The sequence below is a fragment of the Telmatherina bonti genome (assembly GCF_933228915.1).
Source record: "Telmatherina bonti genome assembly, chromosome: 8".
Taxonomy (NCBI): domain Eukaryota; kingdom Metazoa; phylum Chordata; class Actinopteri; order Atheriniformes; family Telmatherinidae; genus Telmatherina; species Telmatherina bonti.
This window is the reverse complement of record NC_136626.1, coordinates 28,422,749-28,443,518: the sequence shown is the minus strand read 5'-3', so window position 1 is coordinate 28,443,518 and position 20,770 is coordinate 28,422,749. Positions and strand designations below refer to the sequence as shown.

The 20,770-nt window shown below is 39.2% G+C and overlaps 1 protein-coding gene across 1 annotated transcript; it reads left to right on the top strand.

Annotated features, from left to right (window-relative positions):
- Positions 1-9,220: 9,220 nt before the first annotated feature.
- Positions 9,221-20,765, top strand: fsd1 (fibronectin type III and SPRY domain containing 1; the record flags this gene model as incomplete). Its single annotated transcript, XM_079244494.1, has 13 exons — positions 9,221-9,235; positions 9,923-10,018; positions 10,114-10,245; positions 12,440-12,541; positions 12,727-12,749; positions 13,160-13,281; positions 15,694-15,903; positions 15,979-16,077; positions 16,214-16,361; positions 16,452-16,534; positions 20,077-20,328; positions 20,491-20,579; positions 20,655-20,765. The coding sequence occupies 13 exons, from the start codon at positions 9,221-9,223 to the stop codon at positions 20,763-20,765; spliced, it is 1,482 nt and encodes a 493-aa protein (XP_079100620.1).
- Positions 20,766-20,770: the final 5 nt, after the last annotated feature.

Genomic DNA, 20,770 nt, shown 5'->3' with positions numbered 1-20,770 from the left:
ACCTGCAGTTTTCCTGGTTGTCATGTATTTTGCTCTATTCAGAGTTATGAACTCAGGCACTGACGACTTGTATGAAATTTTCTACTTTCATTCAATTCAGTGAAGTTTATTCATAATTTAAAACTCTGTAAATATTTTAAACCCATTTCTCTGCAGGTAAAATTATTTACTGTCAGTGCAACATCAGAGCTTATCAATCGAGAAATTATTTGGATACATAATAACAAGATATAATATATATAATCTGAATAAACACAACAATATAGAGCATAAATGGTCATTTACACATCCTAAAGTAAAGGTTTGTCAGAAATTGTATATTTTCATGAACCCTGGTGACAAAATTTAAAAAGGTGAATAATAATAATTAAATATCAGTCTATTTATGCAGAATTTATTCAATAGTTGTCTATAATTGTCTGCTTTTACAAAGTTTTAACATTTTATCTACTTCGTATCCTCATGGAAGTTCAGCAGAACCCTGACATGTCATCTCTTTTGTTATGTTTGTGCATTTTTATTTTTATGTTTTTTTGCATCTCCATTCTCACATTTTCTGAACACGGAGAGCAACTACAACATCTTAGTCTGTTGCATGGCACGTCGTCTGTAACATGACTCAGATCTCTTCACCCAAGATTGAATTAATTCACATCTGAGAAATAGAAAGTTTCTCAAAGTTAAAGCTGACTTACTGTCAGCAACTGAATCAATGTATGATTCACACTTATTCTGCGGTTTCATGTGTCACTGGGAAACACACAATTGTAAGATTTTTTTCCACAATTTCTGCTATCACCAGCTTTAAAACAAAAACAGCACCAATTATGCTGCTTTTGTATTTTATAACATCCTCCCAGTATACTCTTTGACTGCACATAGTGAAAAATATGACACTAAAATAAAAAAAAAAAAACATACAAAAATTTCTCTATGAGAGGTATATTCTGTATGTGAGCGACACAAATATTCTCTCCTGCTACTGACTCTTCTGCATCCTCTGACTGAACAACATGCAGGTCTGTTTTTTTGCAGGGCTCTTTGTCTTCGTCTATTCTTCTTAAATAACTTTTATCAAAACTTTTATTCTTTATAAAAGTAATAAAAGTTAAAAAAAAAAAAAAAAAGCCATTTCTTTTTGAGATATTTTAGTTAGTAAAAACAGGTTTTGTATCAGTTTTTAATTTCTTATTGAAATCCTTATTAACCTTTTCTATCATGTGAACTGTTGATCACGCAAAAAAAAAGACAAAAATATATCTTCTGATAATATAAACTCCCTTTCAGCTGCAAATTTAAGACACAAACTTTCATATAATTAGTTACTTCTCATTTTTTTGTCTTTATATTCTGCGCCTCATCACCCCATCATCATTTTAACAAACTCATCTTATTTATATTTATTAAACTTGTAGACAATCATTTGTTAATTTTGTTGTTCTCTAAAGTACATTTGACTTAAGATGAGTGTAAAATAAAGACAAGCCATGTCCTGACAACCAGGAAAGAAAGTGTTCCCCAATCACTTTTCCTAAAATCCCAAAATATGTAGAATACAATGAAAATATTTTTAAAAAACATTATTATAATTATTCTTTTAGATTTTTTTATTCTAAAGATATCATCAGACCTTCATATATGTGAAACATTATAAACTGGGCTGCTTCCAGTGTTGGGCAGCTCTGATCTTGAAGACCACTGCTCTTTAGGTTTTAGATGTTTTCTGATCAAAATCCAAGCGATCCAACTGCTTATTGTCAAGTTCAGTGATCCCTTAAATGAATCAGATGTGTTAAAAACAAGAAAACATCTAAAACATCTTGTAATTTGTCAGGTCTTCTGCCGTCAGCATGAACACATGGACAGATGTAAACATTGTACAACAGCTGGCCTCCATGGGAAATGGACTGGGCCTAATGATGGACAGCTTCAATGTCCTGTTCTTGTTGGACTCCAAAGGTGGTCTTTCCTTGGTGAACTGGACCAGTTTATGTGGCCAAAACCAGCACCAGTTAGGTATGCTTGTAAACACATGGAACACAATGGAAGAAATAACCACTGATGTTCGCTTTAGTTTTGGTAAATGTAGTTAAATTATTTTTAAAAATGGTTTTATTGTGTCCTGAAGAGATTTTTAGAAATGGTAAAAACGATGTTTCTGGAACGATTTTGTTCAGTGAAAATTGTTTTGCGGTAACTTTCCATATTTCCATAAAATCTTCTTGTGGTCATGAAAACTGGGAAGTTCCTTCACAGGAAAGAGGAAGTTTCTAAAACTCCACCACAACAAGTGCGGTATCATTTAACCCTTTATTGGCCAAATGACCACATTAGATCACTTTATTGAACATACAAAATACTTCTGCATGCTTGTCCATCTTATCATAGAACCTGACTCAGTTCTCCACACCAGTCATCCAACATGAGGCTGCATCTCTGCTGTGACACTGAGACCGGCCTTATCATTAAATCTGAAATATCTGTTTGTTCTGACCACCAACTACCTTATAACTTTATTTTAGAATAAAAATATATATATTTTAAAAGCTTGTAAAGATGTCTATTATTATTACTATTGAGCTTGTAAAGATGTCTGCTATTATTAAAAAACACATTTTCCTATTGTTGAAAGTTTAAATGTCCAGGTTTTTCAATGAGTGCCTGATAAAAGCTGGTTAAAAGCCCTAAATGTCCTCTGCAGGGAGCAAAAGAAGTTAGTTCAGTAGCTTGCAGACCGATGAATATATTCAGGTTAATGAATGTCCGCCACAAGTTTGAACTACTGCTGGTCAAGAGGATATCAGCTAAATATATTACATTAGAATAGATTTTATTCTAGATGTCACATTTTGCAGTGTACATCCTCTGTGGCAGAAATGTACATGACTGATGATGAATGACTAAATTTTTTAAATGAACTGCATTCAGTCTGAACAAAAGTTATGCGCACTGTTTCTTTCTGGTTGCTAATCCATCTAGAGTTTTGCTCTGGAATAGATTGCAAAAGATTACCTTTCACATAAAGTTTTTATTATAATTGTCAGGATTGTGCAGGGGTTAAAAAATGTAAAAAGTCAATGTATTCGGGTTGTTTGTTCGTGAAATATGGATCGATTGGATAATATCTGTTATGTAGACTTTTAAACATTTATGAGGGGTGATTGATGATCTGATTTCCTTTTTTGGTCCTTGATGCTTCACCTTCTTCCGCTCAGAAGAAGGTAAAAGAATGAAAGGTCAAACACATTCAAAGAACCAAGAAAAGAACCTCAGATAGTGTGAGTCAAGTTCTCAGATTTACACTGACCTGATTACTAAGAATTTACAGCAGCAGATGTGATAAGTTGCCTCTGACCAGTTCTCACAATACTCCACCTGGAAATAAGGAAATGCGCCCTGCTGACTCGCACATTCATCTCACGCTGTGCTGTTAAACCACACAAACCACCTGCTCACTAACTTCACATCCATCAGCCACGAACTGAGCAGACAACCTGCTGTCACACAATGGAGAGTTTCCTTTGTCTCTCAGAACTACAGCCACATAAACAAAAACTGCCCTTCGTACCTTCTAATGAAAACCTTTGCTGTGAAATGAATCAGATTTTAACCTTTCTGTAATCAAGCTTTTTTTTTTTTTTTTCCGCACCCTTTGTCTTCAAGCTGCAATCATCCTGTGGCTTCTGCTGCCTGAACAGAATTGATCCCTTATCTGACAGCCTCTCTGGTGGTACATTGAGATAATTATCAAAGCATTTAATCTCAAAAGGAAGATGTGTACCTCTGCTTCTGCGGGCTCTTTTAATGTGTACGATACACACAACCAGCAGGACGATCAGGATGAGAGAAGACACCCCCAACAGCACCCACATCCACCAGTCGGCGTTGCTTTCGGGAGGCACTGAAAGAGGAAAACTTTGTGTTGAAATGTCGGCACAAGTTTTTGTCGACATGATGATGTTTGATTGTTTATTTATAGTTTAAAGTGCTTGCAAGAAAGCCTGTTAGTACAGCTGAGAATCCTCAAAATCAATATGTCGAAATGATAAAGACAATGTCTATAAGATGCACATGAAGTGTTACAAATATAAGTTATATTTGCTAAGTGATCAGATCAGACGTCTTGTTGTTCACACCACTCATCTAAACAGCACTGACCCATCACCCAGACATTGTATCATCTGTATAACAACTCAAATTACACCAACACTAGTGCAGACTCCCATGGGTGTTAAAAGTCTATTATTATTCATGAGAAGTGAATAAACTGTACATTCACACACACCTTGTGTATTCGTCGCAACTGACACATACGTTGTTCTTTCCACTAAACTCTTTGCTGCAACAAAATGAAATGAGAAGCATTCACTTAGTTAGAATTGCAAGCAGGATGAGTATTTGTAAATCGATTCATGATGTTTTGCTTCAGCCCAGCAGCTTTTATGGCACAACGTCCCACAAGCATTTCAAGCAGCAGAGAAAGTGCAGTTTGTAGCACAGTTGTAAGCAGAAATCAGCAGATTCTGATGCATATAAAAGCATCTGTAATGTTGTAAACATGTTACTGTATTATCACAAGAGGTGGCATGCTTCATAAATGCTTTGACAGTAAAACGTTACTTTGTTGTAGGCGTTATAAGGCATACTTACCAATTATTAGTCTTAGTTTTTGGCTCTCATTGGTGCGTTGGTCTGGAATTTCTTGCATTACTTTGCAATAGTACCATCCGGCATTTGTTTCTTTAACATTTTTTAAATCCAGGATTCTGTCATAACAATCCTTTTTCAAGTCCTCCTGTGGTTTCTTACTTGAGTTATTTGCAGATTTGACAATCACTTGACATATCAAGTTTGATTCTGTGAAATTGTTTTTGGACAAGCTGAAATACCAAAGCACCCGATATCGCGTTCCTAAATTGTTTAGAGAACAATTAAAAGTCAGAGAGAAACCAGGAGGAACCGTCACATTTCTCTCAGAGGGTGAATCTCCTTTCTCATACAGAGTTACAGTTTCTCCAGGCGACTCCATAGCTGCTCCTGCCACTGTAAATATATGAAAAAAACCAAGAATTAAACTTTGTTCAATTTGACTTACAGCACATGTAGAATTTCCATCTGTTCATCCATCACTGTGTTGAACAGAGTCTATGTCTTTTTTCCTTTTCTTACCTATGAATAACACCAGAGCCGCATGTTTCAGCCACATTTCCATCTTATCATATGCGATATGATCGTCTTCTGCTTCTCATCCTGTCTCGGCTGCCTGTCTGGCTGCACTTAGCAGAACGAGGTAGACGCAAACCTGTGTGTGCGAGTGTGTGTGTGTGTGTGTGGGTGTGTGGGCGTGTGGGCTGATTGAGAGGAGTGGTTTTATGTTAGATTTTTATGAGAATATGTTGCTTTCACCCAGAAGTAACTGTGTTCAGTGGAAGTCCAAACAACCACAGAAGGTGGAAAAATTATGTAGGCTTTCCAAGATGAAAAATAAAGCCAAGCAGAGGGGGAGATTTTTGACCAAATTCCAACACAGTGTTGTATCATATGCCCCTCATGAACAAACATCAAAGCCACCTGCCTGTGCTGCCCTTTGTTGAAGTAAGAACATCCTGTATACATCGGTGACAAACAGCCTCAGATAAAAATGCATGTGCTGACTTGCTGAATGTCATTGAATAAAAAAAAAGACAAGGACACACAATGATACAAGGGGGTTTGTGAAACCTATGTGGGTTTTTGGTGCAAGGGTGCTAAAACGCATCTAACTATGTTCATGCTGTGTCTCAGTCAGAAAGGAACAGTTGGCTTCCTGTGAGAAGACACAACTATGCATGATGGGCTGACTTTCTTGCTCAGTTTCTGACCACAGCCTTCAATAGTATATAGGAGAAAGAATAAAGATGATGAAACAGCTATGTTTTTACAATATCGTACAATACAGGAGGGCTGTGGAGTAGAAAAAGCTGCAAAAGCAAAAACACATACGTTTTGCAGGTTGAGATAAAATCAGGAAAGCAAAATTGTGCTCTGAAATCTTGTAAAGGCATGTTTTGTTTACTTTAAGATAGGCTGAAGTGTGACTACAGATGTGTGTGTGTGTGTGTGTGTGTTTGTGTATGGGTGTATAAGCAGACCTTCAGTTCATGACTATGTACAGTGGAAAAAAAAAAAAGACTTCAAAAACTAACATCTAAAGATTGCAGGTGGTGTATAACTTCTGAAACTTCATGGTTATGATCTTTTCTAGCACAGATGCTGAAAGTAGGTCCTGACTGTGTGTAAGCAGAGCCATAATCTTCTAAATGTTGCAGTGAAAATACAGTGAACTCTTTGATAATTTGTTGGCAAATTAGAGCAACGTCTGCAGAAATGAAACAGCATCTCATGCAGTGTTCAGATGGTTTGTGGAATCGGCTGTGTGGGGGGGACAGTTACATTCATTTCTCCAGTGTGTTTAATCCAACATGTCAATTTATATCTATGTATTTTGTTAGAGTGTTATAACATAGACTCTGCAAAGCACTGAAGGTACAAAGATGGCTGCAATTGTTATTTCATCTGTAGAGTAAAAATGTTGTCATTCCTATTAGATCGTGAACATTTTTTTATTACAATTTGTTTCATGCAGTTTTCTAAAGAGGAAATATTGAAGATTTGTTCTTTTAGTGATGCCACAACTTTGTATTTATTTAGTGACCACAGAAAATATAAAAGCAGAAGGTACATGTAGCAAATCAGAAAAACCTCACACAGGCAAATTTTTTATTCCTTTAAAAGAAATCCTGCACATAACAGGACTGAGAACACACCTGTACAACATCCTCAAAATGTACAACTATAAAAGTTATGTTATTTTAGTTACATCACAACACTTTTTTTTTTTAGCTAATGTAACAATATTTTACCAAAAAACATTTGAGTGTTTGAGAAATGTCCTCTACAGCTGACATTAGTAGTTATTTAATCTATTTTGTTCTATATTTTTGCAACCATACCTAACTGGGTGAAGGTGTTGGTTTTGTACACACAAACTGGTCCAGTCTTAGACTTTGTGGTCCACCAAGGCAAAATCACCATCAGACTCAAAGAGCAGGGCACTGTAGCTGTACATCATTTGGCACAGCCCATTTCCCACAGAGGCCACCTGCTGTACAACGGTTATTTATCACTGTCAACCTGTACATGCTGATGACAGAAGACCTGACAGGGACAGAAACCTCATGAAGAACACAGTTCCAAAGACAACCAGGAGAAAGGCCAGGAGTGGACAGTTCTAGTCCTTTAGAGCCAAAGTACTACATGTTTTAAGTGTGTTCCTGTTTCAACACATTTATTTAATTTTAATGGATCTTTATGCAGACAACATAATGACCATGACAACAAACTGTTGGATCCATTTAATTTTGATCAGGTTTGTTGAAGCAGAAAACATCTAAAAGCCACAAGGCAGTGGGATTTGAGAACCCAAACTTGGGATAAGCTCTTCAGGGCAGCTGAGGTGATGGTCAGACAAAGATCTACTGATATAACAGTCAGTGGTTGAACAACAAGCCAGTAGGCATGGTGTGCTCTGTCTTGGTCTTTGGTCACAGAACAAATGCATATTGATGGTTTATAAAATGCAAAAGGTCGGTCCAAATGTCAACTTTCTGAATCGAACAACATTGATAGCGTAAACTTGATTGACCAGAAGCTAAGTTACTGAAAAAGCTTGTCATGCTATGAACAAGATAAGTAATTTTACCCAACCCCCCCTTTTTTTTTGACTGGCTGCTAATTTAAATTCCTAAATGAAACTTGCCCTTGATGAGCAGCCGATATCTTGCAATCAATTAGAAATTATGATTGACAGTGATTGATTGACAGTTGATTGATTTATGATTGACAGTACACAAGTGCACATTGTAATGTTTTACATATATGGAGTTCCCTATTGTACACACGATATCTTTCAAATAAAACCTTCTTTTCTTTTTTTGTCTACAAAACTGGGTATTAAAAAACAATGTAACTGGACTACATTTAGTCAGGAGGATAGTACCGCAAATCAGACCTGCACTGGACATACTGTTACAAAAAAAAGTGGTACTGCTTATGAACTAACAAACGTGTAAAAACTTCAAACATCCTGGAGTCATGAACTGAAAATCAGTGTCTGTGAAAGTTCAAGAAGAGTGAATGATACTGTAAAAAGAGAGAGGTTTTTCTCCATAGGAGGTCTTTGTAAAATTACTTTTCCCACAGGAGTGTAGTATGTGCACACAATACACTATTATCATTATTGTGTTTGGGGTGGGGGAGGGGAGGGGAGGGAGTTGCCCTAGTTCAGATGGGACTCACCATGTTTGGCATGAACCTGCCTGGAGAAACAAAATAAATTCATAGTTCGTAGTAGAGAAAGAAGAAAAGAGGTGATGTGATGATACTGAACTGTTTGAGCACAAAATGGAAAAGTTAAAAGAAAAAAAAAGAGAAGAAAATGTATATATATATATATATATATATATATATATATATATATATATATATATATATATATATATATATATATATATACATGCTCATGTTTATTCATACATTATTGGGATGTAAATTCTGGTTCAATAGAATTAAAAACAAAAAAAACAAAAAAACAACAAACAAGATAATTTTTTATATTTTACATCACTCATAAACTAATATTTTGTTGAACATCCTTTAATGTTTCCGCGACAGTCAGGTGTTTTCTGTTCCTCTCAGTCAGACTTCTGCACCTGTTGACAGGTATTTTGTCCCACTGCTCTAATTTGTCCAGGACCAATTTGTTTTTGTTTTTTGTTTTTTTTGTTTTTTTTTCCTTTCTTCATTATATTTATTTATTATAAGAAGCAAAGTGAAATTTCAAAGGTAGCTTTTTAGTTTTTGATCCGAATTTGCGATGCACCATTTAACGATATCAACCGAGACAGAAATGCCAACATCTCTTTGCTCCGACTGCACCCAAAGGGAGCATCACTCCTGACTCACAGGACGGGAACATCACTACCCACAATCCTTTCCGGACGCATGCGCGTCAGCGACGACGGCCCAAAGGCGTTGGTGGTTAGTGTCCGTCCGAAGATGCGTTTCACTCCGGCAGCATCAGTACCAGCTCTGCCTTGCTAGTAAACCACAACCCGGGGACGGAGGGGAAATACGGGTGGTGTTTGGAGCTCTAGCGGCGCCGGGACATCTGGACGGCAGGATGGGGGACCAGAAGGTGGGCCGGGGCCGGAGGAACAGGTGTCTCTGATTGGGGAAGCCGTTTCAGGGCGTAGCGTACAAAGGAAGGAGGGGGGAAAGAGAGAGGCTGCGAAATTTGGGAGTTTGTGAATGCGACACGGACTCGTGTTTGAAAGCCGCGATATTTGTTTTAAATCGACGGACGAACGTGAGGTTTATCGACGTTTTATTGCTGTAAGAGTCGCGGACATGGGGGGGCCTTGGTGCAGCTCCTCTCGCATCAACAAACATTAGTCCTTTTAATGAATGGTCTCTTTCACCGGGGATGAGGCATCAGAGAAGTGCAGCTGGAGTGGGAACATATTAGAGCTCTGATTAGTATAACAATATATATCCAGCCCTTTGAAGTCGTCTGTATAATGATTGTGTAGGTGCATTATTACATTATTGATGCGCATCCTTCTGTCCCTGAAGTGTCCTCCTCCTCTGTGCACCAAGGCGACGTCCCTCTCTGATCCCATCTGAATGTTGCAGCGTGTTAAAACCTAAAGCTTTGTGCCCCTCCAGCTAAGCACTGATTAATACCTCAGCTAAGGAAGAGGCAATTCAGTGAGCTGATAGTGATTGGTTACAGGAGAAACCTGCTGCCCTTTCATGGAGAAAGGTGCTCCACACAAGTTACCTTTTTAAGTTTAAACGCATCAGTTTTTCCTCTTTTCTTTAGGAGTCTCTGCGGAAGATCACTCACACGCTGGCCGTAAAGAATGAGGAGATCTCAAACTTCGTCTGCACTCTCAAGCAGAGCCTTGAAAACTTGGAGGTACAAAAACACAGAGCTCTGACATGCAGTTTTCACACAGCCTGGCCTTGTTCTGTCTGTGTATTCAGCTCCCCTTGTGTTTGCTGTGACACCAGGCGAACTCCAACCGAGTGCAGGAAGACCTGGAGTCCGAGTTCACCTCCTTGCACACTGTCCTGAACGAGATGAAGGAAAACATGTTGACTCGCATCAAGCAGGAGAGAGCCAGCCGCACATATGAGCTGCAGGTTGGACATTAATCAAGTGCTATTTCAGAAATGTATCTGAATCACAACAAACTGAGGTGACATTGTCAGCTGATAATTGTGATTAAAAACGTGTTTTTTCTCTAGTATTTCATGGAATCTTCCTGCTGATGGGTCTTGAAGTAAAAAATCAAAGCCAGCTGAGGTTTTATTGTCAAATTAAACAGTTCTTTGGTATTAAAAACCAGACACAGAGAACAGCTCTACTGTGACAAAATCACCCAGCTGAGGTGTTATGCCAAGTCTTTAAACATTTATCTGGCCTAACACTGATGGTTTTTTTTCTTTGTGATGTTTGAGTGACCCAAACAGGACGATTAAATGCAGTGAACCAAAGCACACTGTATACATTGCCTGGTCATTTGTCCGACAAGCTTCTCCAATGTCACAGCGTCCATCAAGTGTTGCTTTATTTATTTTACAAAGATCTTGTATTGATGATGGGAGAGTCCGACCACTGGCAAAGCCTTTTCCAGTAAATCCCAAAAATTCTCAGTGGGTTTAGGTCTGGACTCTGTGGTGGCCACTCCATGTGTGGAAAATTACATCTCATGCTCCCTGAGTATTATTCTTTCATAGTTTGAGCCTGGCGAATCTTATTATTGTCATTTTGGAAAATGCCTGTGACATAAAGGAAGAAAAACGTACATTGATGGAATAACTTGGTCATTCAGTTAGTCAGCTGACCTCATTCTTTGGACACATAATGTTGCTGAACCTAGACTTGACCAACCACAGAAACGATGGAAGATGACACTGCTCCTACTGGCTTGTACAGTTGTCACAAAGCTGCATCGCTTCATCTGCATCACAGGGTGAATCTGGACTCATCAGACCACACGATCTTCTTCCATTGCTCCAGAGTCCAATCTTTATGTTACATTGCCTTTTTCTCTGGTTAGCCTCGCAGTTGAGTGGTTTTTCTTAAGGCTACACAGCTGTTCAGTCCCAATCCCTTTAGTTCTCATCATTGTTCGTGTGGAAATGTTCTTACATCCTCTTTTGTTTTTCTTTTATTCAATTTAGCCAGCCTTTGCGTGATCACTAATGGCAATTTTTTTCCAACCACATTTCTTCTTGGAAGACTGTGCCCCCCTCCCCCCCCATCATTCCAATTTCTAATAAAGCATTAGACAGTTTTTAATCCAATTTTAGTAGTTTCTGCAATCTCAGTAGATGTTTTCTTGGCTTGATGCAAGCCAGTTATTTGACCCTTTTTTAACAGACTAACGTTCTTTCCACAACCACGTGTTGTGTCTTTTCACATGGTTGTTAAAGAAACGAGAAGCTACTCGTTGCAACAGTTGGGGTTAGATAACGTGTTGCCAGGTGAGAGATAACCGCCCATACAGTAATTTTCAGACAGAGGGTTGTACCTGTGTGCTTAGTTAAATCCAAACGGCCATTTCATTTGTTTTTTTTTTGGGGGGCAGGCCGTGTATCACAGCCAGTTTCAGTGTAAACAGATTTGTATGCAGCAAAGACAGACTTAATCTGTCAAACTGACTTCATTTGTTTCCATATTTTACAAAATGCCTTGAACAAATACATTTAGATAGATTTTTTATATATGAATAATACAATGACAGTTGGTATCATTTAAAGGGGAGAAATAATTAACCAAGCAGAAATTTCTTTACTTTTTTGTGTTACATTTGAATAATCTGTTTAAATTTGTTCTTCTGTTGTTTGATTTTTCCATGTATTTAACTTTTAAAATTCAACCTATGCACCTTGAGGACATAGATTTTAGTTAAAAAGCCAAGCATAATGGCGTGATGTGGGAGTGTTTTTGGTTAAAGGCAAATAAGAAAGAAGAACCTCATAACTTCTTTTGTTATATTTGCAGAAAAAGTGGTTTCAAATTGTGCCAGAACAGAAAGTTTCATTGTTTTTTAGTTATTTCCAGGACAATTTTCCTTCAACTAAAATGTCATGACATGGCGGCCTGCGGCTGTCTATACTGTAGCTCGCATTAAATTATTAAACAGCTGTTTTTAGGCATCATCTCAGGTCAAAGTACTAATAGATCTTTAATAGTGAGCGATTTGCAGCCTCAGGACTGAACCATGACTCTCAAGTGATGCATCCAGCTTTATGATTCCTGTAGACACAACAGTCCTATTATACTGAAAATTGGTGAGTTTGCAGATGTGCTCTTCTGTGTTTTCTACAGAGTCAGCTGAGCGCCTGCTCCAAAGCCCTGGAGAGTTCAGAGGAGCTGCTGGAGCTGGCCAACCAGACTCTCTGCTCTTCTGAGACAGATGGTTTCACTCAGGTACCTGACACACGTGGTTAAATGGTGCATTTCTGTGTCAGTGGTGGTTATGGTGGTCGCACTAGCAGTTATATAAACATGCCACCTACTACTGTTTGTGTTGTATGACAGCATATAATACACTCAGTTTTGTCTTCGCTTCGTATCTCTTCTTTTCCTTTCTTCTCTCTGCTTCTCCTCTCCAGGCGGCCAAAGACATTAAGGATAGGTATAGTACTCAAACCATCCATACCTTCCCTTTTGTCATAGCCTCTTGTAACTAGCCATCTCATAATGTAGCATTGCATGCATTAGACATGTAGACACCACACCCATTTCTTAGACAATAAGCAGTCTGGAAAAACCTTCCTCTCGTTAGGCCTTTTGTGCTTCCCACTGTCTCCTCAAGTCCGTACCATCCTGTGTCAGCCCCTCCCCGGATGAATGCTGCTCCCTGTCTAGCTCGGCTTTGTACACTCCGATCAGGGTGATGAGCTCAGTGGTAGTAACAGAAATCTAGCTAGCGACCTTTTAATTATAGAACAGTACTAGAATCACCTGTGCTGTTTCAGTTGAATAACACTGTGCTTGTTTCCACCCCACGTGTTTGTGTGTTTTCACGTGTCCCCGTGTCTGCAGCGTGACGATGGCTCCGGCTTTTCGACTCTCCCTAAAGGCAAAAGCCAGCGACAACATGAGTCACTTGATGGTGGATTTCAGCCAGGAGAGGGAGATGTTGCAGGGTCTCAAGTTTCTCCCAGGTCTGCTCCATTTTTATTTCAAAGAGAGGCAAACAAAAGAGTTGCTGAGTTACCCATTCAGTGATACTTTAGACTTCAACAGAATCATATTTCAGTAGATTTTGCTCCTCTGCATTTGTCAGCTACTTTATTTCATAAGACGTTTTCTAGGAAGTCATTTTAGTTCATATTTAAGCAGTAACCTCTTTTATATAAGTCAGCACCCTGGTTATGGTCGGATGGCCAGGGTTGCAACCTCCATTCAGGTGTATCAGTTTGGCTAAATCTAAGGATTAGGATATAATTTTTTGATGGAGTTTGATAGAGAATGGTGAAACTGTTCATATTTACATCCAAATGACTCTTTTTCTCTGAAATAATGCTTTCATACCCAGTCATACTACTGAGCTGTTGCCAGTTAACCTAAGTGGCTCCTGTTTAAGCTTTTTAGAGATGTATGGCTGCCATCATGTTCAAAATGAGCTAATATTTTCTATAAAATGATAAAATGTCTGTTTGAGCATCTGATACATTGTCTATGTTCTGGTGAGAATAAGATATTGGTTTATGTGATTTGCAAACCATTATATTTTGCTTTTATTTATATTTTAGAGACTATCCCACTTGTTTTTATATTTGGGAATAGAGATGGTTTTAAAACCGTACTGGATGCATCCCCATCCAGTGGGGGAATTTTTGCAAATGCTTGTTCAATGACAAATGAAATGACTCAGTTGTATCAGAGTTGTAATGTAGACTTGTGGAAGCCATAAGCAGCTAAACAACAAACTGGGTCTTATCTGAATTTAAATGTCTCTATTTGTGTTCTCCGTTTTTAATCATGTAGGTAAAAATGTTTATGACGAAGCAGAATTTATATCTACTGTAAATATCGTAAATAAGACAGAAGTGACTGCTAGCTCAGGCTGAGACAGTGGCTGAACTGATTAGTGTTATCTTGAAGTCATGATCTAATATGCTGAGAAATAACCAGGTTCTCACACACTTCTACACAACAAATGCTTAGACAAGTTGATGATTGTGTGGCTTGAGAGATACAGCTACATGGTGACATCGTCGTGTTTTATCGGAAGCAATATAAATGTTTAGATGCATATGCTTGTGTTGTCTGTGTGATGATAGGAGATGTCTCAAGTCTCATGACACAGAATCCGTTTTCTATTTTAAGACACAAAGTGTGCACTGCCATTGAGACTGATTAGAGTTCAGTTGATTCTGGACCTACAATCTTCTGCTTTTTTGCAGAAAGCTGGGATTTCCCACTAAATACTGAATTATTTCCATCCATTCTATGTGGTGGATGGCGGACTTAGCTGCGTTGTCATCTCTGCTCAAAAGTAACATCTGCTATCCCCATAGCTGCAGATGCAAGTCTGTGATGATGTCTCTTTATGGGCAGAAACATCTTTATAATCAAATCTGTATTAATTGAAGTGGACATGACTGGGAAGTGCTAATTAGCTGCTGTTTAATAGCTTAGGGAGTTCTCGTGTTTATTAGAAGTTATTTTTATAGCTAGAGTATTATGACTCCGCCGATGTTCAGCAGTTACAGACAATGTCATGTTCAATACAGGCACAGTTAGACAGTTCACATAAAGCCAAAACTGACTTTTGATTTCATTATTTCAACTCTAGTTTCATGTAAAATCTGAAAGGTTTATTTCTTCTGTTGTTTGATTTGAAAAAGTTGCTCTCTACCAGCGACAAAGATTAAAAAATGTTTTGTCGTTAATAAAGATAAAACTCCATAGTTAGAAATGTATAAAAGTTAGAACTAGGTCCCCATCAAGCTTGTGTAAAAGTGTTCATTTGTTCATGAGTAAAATAGTAAAAATAATCTATGCAGGGTGCTTTTTCTAACGTAATCAGAATATCTGATCAGAGCAAAATCGAGTTGCGTGTGAAAAGTTTGTCTTCCTGTAGTTTGTTCTATTTATCAGTGTTGTATTTTGTAGCATCATAGAGTAAAGGGGGTCGCACACAGCAGGGAAACCGCAGAGTACTGTCACCCTATAGTTGTCAGCTTTGTTAACCTCTTTACTGCACCGGTGTGGTTTTACAGCCCCTGTTGGAGCCATTGAAGATCTCAGTCTGACTGGAAGCTGCTCTTTGCAGCTCAGATAAAATCATCCCCATGGCTTTGTGTACGTACCATACAGCCAATGAACACAGGTGCCAACTCACAGGTTGAAATAGTTGCAAGCCTGTTGCTTCTCTCAGATGTTAGAGACTAAAATGTATTCTTTATGCAGACTCTTTTACATTTAGCTGGATTGATGTAATTCTGCCCTCAAGTGGTAGAAGCAAAGAACTGCAGCTGACATGAGTAGATGAAACAGTTTTGGTTGAGGGTTTCTGATATATCAGAAGAAGCTGATGCTTCCATTAAGAAGCTGTCTCTTCCCTTTAGTTCCTGCCACTCCAGAGATCCAAGTGTCAGAGTGCCAGGTGTGCGACAACACAGTGACTGTAGTTTGGACCTTACCTGAACCTGACAGCAAAATAGACCATTACATACTGGAACATCGGCGCACAAATCATGAAGGTCCACCACGCATCAGAGAGGACTACCCATGGATGGTGGTGGAGGGGATACGAGAGACGGAGCACACGCTTACAGGTAGCAGAAGGACTGCAGAGAGAGTTTTGTGGATGATTTCTGAGCAAAGTCCCTCATCACACATTGTGTTCTCAGGTCTGCGCTTCGACACAAGGTACATGACATTCAGGGTGAGAGCATGTAACAAGGCAGTGGCTGGAGAGTTCTCTGAACCCATTACACTAGAAACCCCTGGTGAGAAAACTGTCAGCAAACTGTTTATGAAGTTGTTGACAATGCATGACATTTATAATCTAAATACAGACCCGTGTGTTATGTTATATGTATCACCACTAAAGAAAAAGGCTTATCTCTCTGCTCTCATTTCCAGCTTTCACATTCAAACTGGACAGTGGTTCATCTCACCAGAATCTGAAAGTGGAAGACCTGAATGTGGAATGGGACAGCAGTGGAGGAAAGGTCCAGGACATCCGCAAAGAGAAGAACCGAACCAACTCTCCGATGCATTCCCCGGCCAGGTTTGCATGACAGTCTGCTGTGGTCATGTACTTAATGTCATTATGGTCAAATATCATGATTGTTGAAAGTCTCATTTCATATGGAACCAGGTCAGCCCTGATGTCCCCAAAGAGAGCTCCGACAGCCCGACCTGGCAGAGACAGGTTTACAGCCGAGTCCTACACAGTTCTGGGTATGAACGCACGTGATTAAATAACAAATGATAACAAATTTGTTTACAAATCCAAACTAAGGCGGCCTCTGGGGCAGAAAAATGAAGCCAATATACAGCTGCAAAACACTGCATGTATATAAATGGCCACACAAGGGTGGCTCCAAATGTGAGTCAACATTTTTAAACCCCAATGTTAAAATACTAGTCTACTACAAAAGATTTTACTTACCATCTTCATGATATCTCTAGGGAGGCAAATCATTGCAAACCTTACCCTTTGGTTGTACTAATTGATAAAATGATCAACACAAGAGGTCATAGCTACTTTTAAGTAAAAAGCAAAGGCTGTGGCTGCAACTTTTCATGCAAAATGTCCTTGTGGTTTCAAATCCTTTCCTTGAAAATACTTCTAACTATAAAAAATTAATGTGACCACAGGCAAATGACAAATGTGAGGTTTCAAAAACAGGTGATACAACTGTGACAACATCCATCATATTTGAGGCCTGCAATGGGGACGGCTTCAAACCACACTAGACTTGAACTGTAGTTGTAGGAACAGCAGTGGATTGTCGTCCATATTATTTACCCAGAGAGTTTACGTTATTGTGGTAGTGGGTTTATATGATTCCTGGTATCCTTGCAGACTTAGTTTTTGACATCATCAGCTCCGTTGTTGCAAGGCCATTTAGTCGTCTCCCTCTCTGCAACATTAGCAGCATTCCAACAATTTTTCAGCTGCATCGTCAGAGAAAGTAAGATGTTGTACGTATTTTATATTTAAAATACATGTAGCTCTTCTGCCCTGCCTCCTTTTGGAAGATCAGACCATAATCTGATTCTTCTTACCTCCACCTACAAGCCCATTCTTCAGCAGCATCCAGTCATCACACATATTAAAAACCTGGTTTCATGAAGATGACAATAGTCTCGGTGGTGATTTGAGGTCACAGACTGGAATGTCCTCTGTGAACCACATGGAGAGGACATCAATGCCATGACTGAGTGTGGGGCAGATTATATTAGGTTCTGTGTGAACAGCATCGTTCCAATATGATCAGTGAGATCCCTCCCTAATAACAAGCCCTGGATCACTACGGACTTGAAAAGCTGCTAAACATAAAAAGATAGCTTTCATGGAGGGAGACAGGGACTTAATGAAGACAACGTAAATACAACTCAAATCAAAGATTAAGAAGTACATTGAGGACGACCGGAAAAAGTCAGCTCCAGCAGAACAACATGAAGGATGAGTGATCAGGAAGGACAAAGATCCCCAGCCTCAAGTTAAAGACTGATGGAAGTCTGGACAGAGTTAATGAGCTGAAAATAAGTTCAGTAGTTTCAGTTCACCTCCTGCCTCCAGCCCAACGGAACACACACCATCCATGATACCACAGCTCTCCTGTCATGCCTCTTCCCTGCTTCCCAGCAGCTCGGTCATAGACGTTAACACACCTTCATCTCCCGCCACATCTACTGAGACCTCGTCTGCTTCCACCGCTAGCCTGTATGTCTCCTGCAGTCAGGTGAAGAAACAGCTGGAGAAACTGAACCAGAACTGGGCTGCAGGTGCAGATAGTGTCAGCTTCAGAGTTCTGAAAGTCTGCTCGGAACAGCTATGTCAGATTCCTCAGCACCTTTTCAACCCTGATCAGAGTCTGAGAAGAGTTCCTGCACAGTGGAAACATCCTGCTTTCTTCCAGTAGCTTAACAACTCCCCTTGGCTTGCTTATCCTAATGGGATTGAAGTCGCTTTTGTCTACCTGCTTCAGCTCACTCTTATCCGCGCAGCACTTTGATGATCACACCCTTTGATTCCTCAAGCTCTTTTAATACAGTTCAGCCTGCTCGGTTATTAGAGAAGCCCAATAAATTCCTCCTGGATTTCTGACTGCTTGACAACCAGATGGGCTGCATGGTGGCATAGTGGTTAGCACTGTGGCCTCACAACAAGAAGGTCGCTGGGGCGAGGCTTGGACAGGGGTCTTTCTGTGTGGAGTTTGGGTGTTCTCTGCGTGTATGCGTGGGTTCTCTCTGAGTACTCTGGCTTCCAAACCATCCAAAGACATGCATGTTAGGTTAATAGGTTACTCTAAATTGCCCATAGGAGTGAGTGTGAGCGTTAGTTGTTTTTTATGTATGGCCCTGCGATAGACTGGCAAGTTGTCCAAGATGTACCCCGCCTTTCGCCCAAAGGCTCCAGGGCTCCAGCTTCCACGCAACCTTTCATCAGGTTAAGCGGTTAGGATAAATGAATGAATAAGATCGCAGTTTGTAAAACTGAAAAGTTGTTTGCCTAAGATAATAGTCAATACTGGAGCTCCACAAAGGACTTCTCTTATAATTTCTTTTCAGGCTGTATACCTCAGACTTCCGATACAACTCTTAGTCCTGTCATCTGCAGAAGTACTCTGATGGAGCTGCAGTGTGGTGTGTATCAGTGATGGGTGCAGGCAGGCATAAGGATCCAAAAACGTCTACTTTGACCTAGGACAACAAAATTTGGTACACATCTGTAACACCCAGAGACAAGCAGAAAAGTCAATGAAACACCTGTTGACATGGCAACGGGGTATCAGCCATCTTGGAGGTTGCACCCATTTTTTTCCACTATATGCGCATTGTATTTTTTAATCAAACTAGTCTGGGGGGATTCATGTGATTGACTCCAAATTTGGCAGGAACCTTTGTGACATATTCAGGGGGGGGTGGGGTTTTAATGAGGCTTGGACCCGATGGATGTCGCTTACGGCTTTAATTTCTATTGTTGTTTTTTATTTAAATGAAAAAACCACTACAACATTGAAATTTCCCTCTGGGATGAATAAAATATTTTTCATTTAATTCATTCATATAGCTAGTAATATAAAATAGAAATATGAAAAAAAAAATTATTTATTGTATTTTAAATTATGTTGATATTTCAAATTAATCAAATTTCTAAACAAAATAAATAAAAATGTAACATTATATACAAAATGTGTATAATAAAAGTATCTGAGAAAATAAAAGCAAAATATGCAAATATGATAAAGTTGTGGAAATGTGCCACAGAGGTGAAATATGCTTATTTTTGTACAGAATTTTCAGGTTCATAATGTTTTGGAAAAGATTATTGAATGATAACATCTTGATAATGTATTTGTGCTTCTTCAGACTTGAACAAAGGGAGAAATATTGTGTTTTAGTATTTAAAGGTTAGTATGTTACTATTCTACTGCTCTGGTACATAGATAAGGATTAGAGGGTATTGTAGAAACTGTTCTACAGGGAGTACAAAGTTTGAAAAAGTTTGAGAACCACTTCTGTAAACACTGCAGTTCTTCACCTGAAAAGGCAGATTCTCACAGCTCAGGTTTTTCTCAGTATTTTCAACTTTTAAATCCAACATTATGCATATTGGTTTTAATTAGAAGTTTTGTTTTAAGAAACTTACAACAAACAATCTGCAGAACTGAGGTTTCAAATTGTCTTTGCGACTACACAGATACAGTATGCTGCTGAATGAGGAAACTGGATCTTTTGATGTGTTAATCTTGGCTCATATCTCCTGACAGCTGACACCATGATCGACGCTGGTCAGCACTACTGGGAAGTGCGCTTCGACAAAGAAAGCAAGGCCTTTGCTGTGGGCGTGGCACTGCGGAGCCTCGGCCGGTTCGACCAGTTGGGGAAGAGCAGCGCTTCCTGGTGCATTCATCTAAACAACTGGTTACAGCAGAGCCTCACAGCAAAACACAACAACAAGGCTCGAACTCTCGACTGTCCCATCCCAAACAGAATAGGAGTCTATGTTAACTATGATGAAGGTGAAAGAAATTTAACAAACTTTTGGCAGCATGAAATATCTTTTAAGATGTTTGTGAGAGACATTTCTTTCACATTTTCATACTTTCTCGGTTTTCTTTGGTCCATTATCTGTATAAAAACATGTTGCAGACAGTATGATTAACATTGTTTTTTCTGTTCAGGTATATTGTCTTTTTACAACGCCAAAACCAAGCAGCTCATGCACACCTTCAAAACAAAGTTCCAGCAACCAGTTATCCCAGCTTTTATGGTGAGAAACGTTTCTTTCAAAGTGTTTGACAAAAGACTATTTTTTTAACAGGCCGTTGTTGTTCTCCTGCTGCAGGTGTGGAACGGAAGTTTCTCAGCTGTGACGGGCCTACAGGTTCCCAGTGTGGTGCAGAGCGGTCAGAGGAAGAACAGCGGCACCAGCAGCTCCAACGCTAGCCTCACCTAGATCCA